General features: G+C 56.7%; 1 protein-coding gene across 2 annotated transcripts in view; it reads right to left on the bottom strand.

Moving 5' to 3' along the window:
* Positions 1-307: 307 nt before the first annotated feature.
* The window catches only part of TENT4A (terminal nucleotidyltransferase 4A), a 49,051-nt gene continuing 40,973 nt past the window's right edge, over positions 308-8,385 (bottom strand). Inside the window, exons 9-13 of one of the 2 annotated variants that reach the window (XM_024122735.2) lie at positions 7,519-7,619; positions 6,757-6,929; positions 6,160-6,318; positions 4,069-4,233; positions 308-2,555 (exon numbers count right to left, since the gene is read on the bottom strand). In XM_024122735.2, coding sequence (XP_023978503.2) covers positions 2,361-2,555; positions 4,069-4,233; positions 6,160-6,318; positions 6,757-6,929; positions 7,519-7,619 — 793 coding nt within the window. In that variant the 3' untranslated portion in view covers positions 308-2,360. The remainder of the gene's footprint in view (positions 2,556-4,068; positions 4,234-6,159; positions 6,319-6,756; positions 6,930-7,518; positions 7,620-8,385) is intronic. The other variant, XM_024122739.2, reaches the window with a different exon arrangement.

Genomic DNA, 8,385 nt, shown 5'->3' with positions numbered 1-8,385 from the left:
AATGCGTTATTTTGAAGTGATATAACGTTGACCTAAGAGAGACGTGGAAGAAACAGATGAGTCGTCGGGAAGTCTAAGTACAGTGTCACCCCAGCTTGTCAGAAACCGCGCACAAAGAGCAGCATTTAAAAGGCTTTGGCGCGCCCCGCCAGCCTAGCCTGTGGCGGGTCTGGTTCTCCTGCGCTCCGCCTGCCACCTCCCCAGGTTCTGAGTTCACCGAACCAGTGGTGGTAACACGATGGCTCGCCCTCCGAACTTAGAGCCACCGCCCACCCGGCAAGGAAAGACACACTCAAACACAACCACCTCCTGGTTTCCAAAGTTTATTAAAAATCAAAGAATAGAAAAACTTTACATAAAAATATGTCAATTTTAGCTTCCACATCGTTGTCCACACACACAAAAAATCGAAACATGATATCCTGTTGTCAGGCCCGCGGCGCGGGGCCACAGGCGGCCGGGCCAATTCACTGGTTCACCGTGATGGGGCTGGAGCCTGGCGCCCGGGTTAGGGACTGAGGGTCCCAAGGCACACCCGAGGGCGCTCCCACGGTCCCCCCCACTGTGTTTCCTTGGAGGAGGCTTACAGTCAATATTGCTAACGCGTAGAGATTAGTACAGACCTACGGATCAGCTTTTATAAATATTTATCAATAGGTTCACGATTTAAATATCTTTAAATATTTTTGATAACCTCCGATCATCAAGATCTGCAGATAAAGTGTGCTACTCGGCTCTGGGAGCCTCCCAGGGAGTCTGCAGGCGCGGCCGGCCGCTCTCAACGCACGGGGGCCAGTCCTGCTTCCAGGGGGCCCGCAGATGCGGTGAAGCTCTCCACACCGAGACCCCACTTGAGGACGCCCCGCTTCTGCATGTCACCAGGGTCATGGCAGTAAGCTTCTCGCCCCAACCTGCTCTGCTAGTGGACTTCAAAGACCATCCCACCTGTAGCGTCAGCAGGGCCAGAGCTCCCATTTTAAAAATGGAAGTCGGATGACCCAGGAGAGGCACCTACCTCCCAGGACACCTGTGGTGCTCCGAAAACTCAGGGTGAGGCAGGATGGGTATATTAGTGTTCAAAAATGGATAACAAAGACAGTGGCTGTCATGGCAGAATACACTTGCATAGTATACCTGTATGCTTCTCGAGTCGGGCGCCAGCCGCTCCGGGGCCCGACACTGGGCTGTGCTCTCCTGTGACGTGTTAAAAACCCCTCCACAGCGCACTGAGCAGCTCAAGTACTTCTCCTATGTTTGCTCTTAACAGAACGAATGCATACTGCTACAGATTCCACAATGGAATCAACATAATTCCTTTCTCCACATTCCTAAAACTGGGTACCATTGTCCGTGAGGATGTTCACCAGACCCATCATTTACAGGCTATGTTACTAAAACTGAGGCGTTTCAAAGTTCACATTTGCTGAAGATTTCATAATGTGACAGCCTTTTCTCCCCATAGAAAGTTATACACTCTGGCACTCTAAATGCTGGGTCTGTTGTCTCGTTTAAAAGAACCAAACCCAAAACATTAAAACTCCACGGTCAGAGCAAGACGACAGACAGGCCGGACGGCAGAGTCGGCGGGCAGCTGGTCAGAAGGCTTCGCAGCCAAACCCCTTCGGAAACCCGCTGGGGGGCGGGGGCGGGGACTCAGCTCCTTCACCGCGAACCGAGAGGCCTCACGTCTGACCAAAAGAAGGAACATAAAAATAAACCCCAAGCCCCTCATTCGCGATGTTCGTGACAATGCTCATCAGACAACCAGCCGACAAGATGAACCCAACTTAGAAAATGCAACTCGGGAAAGGATCTAAGCATGTTTAAAAAAATTCCCTTCTCCCTTAAATATAACTTATGTGAAAATACGAAATTAAATAAAAAATATCTGAGTTATTGCACAAATCATAAATTTCCAATATTTACATAGAAAAAGTTCTGAAATTTGAAACAAAACGTGAGGGCAGTAAAACAAGGATGACCTCCCAACAAATAACGGGGTTTGATCTCCGTTGCTCTGACAACATGGAATGAAGTACCAATGCAAAGGACAGACACGGTACCGAGAAAGGCCAAGGCCCCGTCCGTGCCCGCAGTTCCCGGTCCAGACCTGCGCCAGCACTGAAGGGAGACTCCTGGGAAGGCAGAAGGCAGCGTCCACGTCCAGCGGGGCTCCTCAGAGGAGCACGGGAGCCGTTCTTCATGACGGACGTGGCCACCGCACAAGGAACATGCAGAGCGGGCAGCCGAGGGCGCCGGGGGCCCGGCCGACGTGCTGGGTGCTGGTCTCAGGTCCCGGGGGCGCCGAGGCCACCCGGCTCCCGTCTGGGAGGTGTGGCCGGGCGGCGCCACCAGGAGTATTATCTGCTGAGACTGACGGGCAGGCTGTCCCTCGTGTGTGTGTGTTTCCTCCTCCTCCAGCCGGTGCGGTTATACTGGTGGTGCCCCCGGTTGCCCACGGGAGGCCGCACCCCTCCGCTGCCCACCGCGCTGTAGCTGCCGCCTTGGCCGTGGCTGTGGGAGCCCTTCATGGACAGTTTCATGCCGCTGTGCTGCTGAGGGGACCGAGAGGGACACAGGGTTGGAGGCCAGCCTGGAAAGGGCCCACGTGGAGGCCCGCCGCCTCCGTGGGCGGGGAGCCTGAGCCAGCGGGAGCCGCGACCCCGCTGGGGGGTCTGAAGGGCGGCGGGCCCGCGGGGAGGGCTGCAGCGCTGCGCACGCGAGCCCAGACGCGGCGGCAGCGACAGCGAGCCGCTGCTCACACCTCACAGGGACCCCTGTCGCTACCTCCAGACGCGGAGAACGGCCCCTGCCTACCCCAGAGCTCTGGCAACGCGAGAACTGTGGGCCCGTTTCAGACCCCACGCGTTCACATCCAAACACGTCTAGAATCTCACTTCTAGCTGCTTCTACGTGTCCACAGAGTTAAGAGGGTCCCTCTCACTTTCTCCCCCAGACTTCGACCATGACGTTCTGGAAACACACGAGCGGGTTCCACGTCAGCGGGGTGTGTGCAGGCCGCTCCCGGGCCGCCAAGCCCCACGCACAGCAGACCAGGGAAGACACAGCTGGTCTCAGGAAGGTTTCAGAGCAAATCCAGCAGAAGGGGGTTAAGAAGGAAGGCCAAAATGCTACTAAGGAAGAGTGCTTTTGCCCTCTGCAAAGCTGTAATTTCATCCTGAGTATTTCTAACAGGTCAGCGTAGCAAGCCAGGTAGCGACAGGATGGATAAATCCAGGAAGGAACGTTCTATTACTTAACTCTAAATAAAAAAGATAAGCAGGACTCAGTGACATAGGTCCAAAGAGCCAACCCTCAGGGATCAGAACTTACTGGCAAATGTGGTTAGACAAGCAACAGAGAGCGGTGACCAGAGCGGAGGTGGACAGGCGCCGTCAGCCTGGGCGCATCGGCCTTCGGACCTCGCGCCCCGACCCCCATGCCTGGACACGGTCATGGTTCTTTCCAACATTCTGGCACCTTAACAACGACCTGTCTTCCTGATACCAAGTTTCCATAATGTGTGGGATCTGGACTTCGAGCAGCCACAGGGCAATGGAAAAACGCATTCACAGGGACCATCCCCAGTCACTAGAAAGCCAATCGCACGCAGGCCCTGCCAGGCCCTCTGCCCAGGGCACCCACGGCAAAGAACGGGGAGGGAGCGAAACTGTGGGAAGACAGCACTGCTCACGGGCGTGATCGTTCCTGGTTTCATCATCTACTTCTTGAAAACCAAACTTCTTTTAGCGTGTAAATTAACAGAAAAATGGGAAATCAAAATACTCTTCGCTTCAAACATAATTTTTATGCTAACAAATTCAATAGAAAAAAGAGATGCATGATGAATTAAACTATACGAAATTTTAAAATAATTTCTTAACACCTGTAAAGTTTTGTCTGTTACAAGGGAAAGCAAACATGAAGCTGAATGATCAGAGAAGAAGGAAAAAAAAAAAAAAAAAGAATATCTGTGGAACTCCCTCTCTGGTGGAGAAAGCGTTAACCACCGGGCTATCACAAACCTGCCTGGTGGGAACCCAGGACCCGGGCGGACAGGACCCGTACCTTGTGATACAGGTGAGGGCTGGAGAGCGCGTTGGGGGGCGCGGCCGGGACGGCCGGGGAAGACACGTGGTGGACAGCTTTCAGCGCCGGAGCTCCTTCGATGCCAGCTGGTCTACAGGGCACGGGGGCCACCCCGAGCGTTGGTGGAGGTATAGTGAACCTGGTCTGGGAGAGAACGACCGGAGACATCCGTGAGGCACGAACGCAACGCAGGCTAAGCCAGCCCGTTCTTCGCACGGGCGCCGACGAGGGTGCCGTCTGCACACAGGCTCCTTAGTCTGCGCCCGACTACAGCATCTCGTTTTGAGTCACACACACTCTATCCTCTGAAACAGCAACGACGACGTGAAGTGTGTCCAGTCACCCAAGTCGTGAGGCTTTGATATTCACTGAAGACCAAACAGTTCAAAACAATTGCAGTCATCAAAATACCTGTCCCCCGGTCTCCGGAGAGAGCCCTCGGCAAGGCAGATGAAAGGCGTGAGGCTGGCCCGAGCGAAGGCCCGCAGACGGGGTGGCCACCCTCCCCGCTCTCGCCAGTCCCCAGCGCTTCCGTCTCTGCATCCCCACCCGTCACGGCGCAGGGCTGCTGGCGGGAGCCCCTCCACCCGCTGTCAACAACCTCACCGCTCTCACCTTAGAACTGTATGCGTCTGCCCCAAAGACCTCTGGAGGGTGGCCGCGGCCACCGGGGCAGCAGCGGCCGCAGCAGAAGCTGGGGCCTCAGCGGCTGCAGGGCACACGCAGTGCCCCCTCCTCACACCTCCCCCCACCCCCGGGGCCTGAGCACCCCCGCGGCCTCTCCTCCATGGGGGCTCTGCGCCCCCAGGGGCACGAGGTCCCGGGAAGAGCCCACTCCCGGGACCCTGACGGCTTCGCGGCCCCAGCTCTAAGTCCCCACTGCACCCCGAGCGGGCAGGGAGACCGTACACGTGAGGTTTATCGAGTGGGATTTCCCTCAGTTACTCCACTGGAAGTACTGTTTGAAGTTTGGGAATAAAATGAGAAAGTGGGCTTTGAGCCTCGTCTTCAAACTTGAATGACCTTCGCATCTGCCTCACTCACTGTCCGTGCGGCTGACAGATGGGACCAGGCACAGCATGTGGTCCTGACCGTCCCCCCGACATTCCCAGCATCCTGGAGGAAAAGCACGGGCAGCAGCGATCGGCACGCAGCTCTCGAGGGAGCTGAGCCCAAGGAAAGGTTAGAGCCGAGTGCCTCATCTGTGGCAGAGTTTACTTGCACAGTGCAGGCACCTGCCTCTTCATTTCACGCTTACGCAGCAGCTGAAGGTTCCTGGGGGTGCTATGCTGACGGCGGCCACCACGCATCCTGGGCCCGCTGCCCTCAGTCCCCGCGGCCTGAGGCGTGTCCTGAGAACGCCCTGCCTGGACGGAGAGCCAAGCAACGCAGAGGAACCCGGCAATACGTTCGCACGCATCCGCGTTGCTTTACACTCAGATTATAACCCACACTGCAGAAACTGGCTCAACTTTAGAAGTAGATTAACGTGACGGGTTTCATATACGTGTAACTGATGTACATTTGGGAAGGAGGTACAAATTTAAAATATTTAAAATTAACTTTTTACGCTCTAATTTTGTCTGAATTTTTTAAAACAGGACATATTCAAATAGAAAAAAACCCCATAAATACTGCCTAATGGATAACGTGGACAAGTCAGAGTTTATATCAAAACTTAGTAAGAATGTAAACACTGAGAATCTGGGGGAAAGCAAGGACAGTGTCCGTCTCTGCCCAGGGACGGCAGCGACGTCCCTCTCTCAGCACGGACCCAGGGTGGCGGCCTCACGCTGGGCGCCGACGTAATTTGCAGAAAAGCCACCTCGGTGCCCGGGAACCAAGAGTCCCCTCGCTGCAAACACAGGACCTGGTGGGCCTCAACTGCACGGACGTCCCTCGAACGACAATTACATCCTATCCGCCCACAGAAGATGAGAATTTCCTACAAGACGGAAGTGGACCTTCCAAAGATTTTTAAAGTTGCTTCTCTAGTTCTACCGTATCAGCCAGTCCTACAGCGCAGGCAGCAGCTGGGAGCTGGTCCCGGGGCCGTCACCAGCCGCGTACCTGGGTGTTAGCTGCCATGACCAGCGTCCTGGGCGCGGCCGACTGAGGTCTGCAGCTCGGCACGGGCAGGGCGGCGGGCAGGCTGGCCGGCAGAGGGGCAGGCGCCGGGAGGCTGAACTGGCGCACGCTGGGCGTCGGGCAGGGGGGTGTGTCCGAATCCTGGGGGTGACAAGAGGACGGCTGCACCCGAGGCCCGTGCCCCTCACATCGACGGGAGCGGCCAAGGGTGAGCCCCCAGGGTCCTGGGATGCGGGCAGCCCCGGTCTGCCCAGGTCTCCCCCGAGTCATAAGACCTGGGCAGAAGAACGTAACCGAGGAAGAACGTAAAGGAAATGCAGAGGAGACGCCCAGACGGCAAGGTCTTATCTCCCAGTAAGTGGGTGAGACACGACCCACGGCAGCCACGCTGCGCGGGCCCACCACTCCCAAGGGGCCACGTGCCCGCCACCTGAGGCTCTCAGCACGGCGGGGAGCGCTGGGCGTGCACGCGGGGTGGCCTCAGGCACACAGAGCAAGCGATAAGGCGAGGGGGGCAGAGTTTAAACTCACTGCTGCGGGCGTTTTCCACACACACACGCCCCCAGCAGACACACTCACGATGTCGCTTCCGGAGAGCGAGGACACGGAGGAGGCAGACGAGCCGGAGGACAGGAGCTGGGGGCTGGGCAGGGACAAGGCCAGGCGCGGGCCGCAGGGCGACTCGGGGTCCCGGCGTGGAGGCTGCTCCCGCTCGCACGCGCCCACCCGCTCGGGGGTCTTAATCCTGTCGTCTGTGGAGGGAAGACAGAGCTGTCACGCACCTCAGCCCGAGGGCCCCGCCGCGCCCTAAACGCCGCTCAGGGGCCTGACAGACTGCATTTCTAGTTTACTTCGTTTCGATTAATTTTTCAAATTACACTTCAGTTACTGGAGAACATTTAAATAGGCCTGGAACAACGTGGATGTACAGTTTCATCTGGAAATTGCACAAACCCTGATCACGATGTGCTCTAGGTATAAAAAACACACTGGATTTCAAGGACGCAGTACCAAAAAAAAAATCTCAGTAACTCTGTATATTGACTACCTGTTCAAATGTTAATATTTTGAATACTAAAAGTTGAATAAAATATATTGTCAAACTTAATTTCACCTGCTTTCTTTCCACGCTGGCAATGCAGCTACTAGCTTTAGAACTGCACGCGTGGCACGCACGTTATTTCTACTGGACAGCACTGGCCTAACCCTGACAGTTTTAAATGAAACTCTTACAGAAAGCGAGGTGTCCTTAGGGTGAGCAGTTTACCACCAAGGGACAAGGAGACGCTGCTGCGCCGACGGGTCAGGCGGCGCAGCAATGGCCCCGGGCTGGCCTCTCACCGGGCTCCGGCGCCACGTGGGCCCGGCTGCCCCACTTCTCCTTGATCCACGCCCGGTAGTCGATCACCTCCTGGGTCACCTTGATGATCCTCCCCAAGGTGCTGCAGCAGAGGACACGGGGAGTCAACAACCCTTCCCGGCAGCTACTTTACGTTTAACACAGAACCTCACTACGTGAGAGGTGGGTGAAGAGCCGAAATAACTTTACAAAATCTGTACGACATCTGGTGTTTGAGCCCAAACATACTTTGCGATCACAGTACAGAAAAAGTAGGTGCTCTTAGGCAGATGTCCTTGGACCTACGTCTATCTACAAAAGACCGCTGAAGCCCAGGGCCGAGTAGGGAAGGCCGCCCTCCCCAGCCCCAGTGACCACAGGGGTCCCGCTTCCCAGCGCTCGGGCGAGACGGAGAGAGCCCAGCACGGGCCCAGAGCTCTGCCTGAAAACGCTGAGTGGACGGGGGCCGCAGAGCCCTGTGCCGCCACCACTGGGGCCAGGCCTCAGAGCCCACTTTCTCCATCACCTGCCGAGGGTGGAGGTGGTGGTCCTGCCGCAGTGACCACTGGTGACAGTCACCTCAGCCTCCCTCTCAGCTCCCCCCTCCCCCCCCAAGTGCCTCCACCTCCACCACAGCAGCAGCATCTGGGCTCAGAAAGAAATATTTCTCATCGCCAGTCAAAGCAGACACCACAGGAGTGCGCACTCAAAACGGGGAATGGGGGCTTCCCTGGGGGCGCAGTGGTTGCGCGTCCGCCTGCCGATGCAGGGGAACCGGGTTCGCGCCCCGGTCCGGGAGGATCTCGCGTGCCACGGGGCGGCTGGGCCCGTGAGCCATGGCCGCTGAGCCTGCGCGTCCGGAGCCTGTG

The sequence above is a fragment of the Physeter macrocephalus genome, chromosome 8 (assembly GCF_002837175.3).
Source record: "Physeter macrocephalus isolate SW-GA chromosome 8, ASM283717v5, whole genome shotgun sequence".
NCBI lineage: Eukaryota > Metazoa > Chordata > Mammalia > Artiodactyla > Physeteridae > Physeter > Physeter macrocephalus.
The sequence above is the reverse complement of the archived record's forward strand: the minus strand, read 5'-3'. Positions and strand labels throughout refer to the sequence as shown.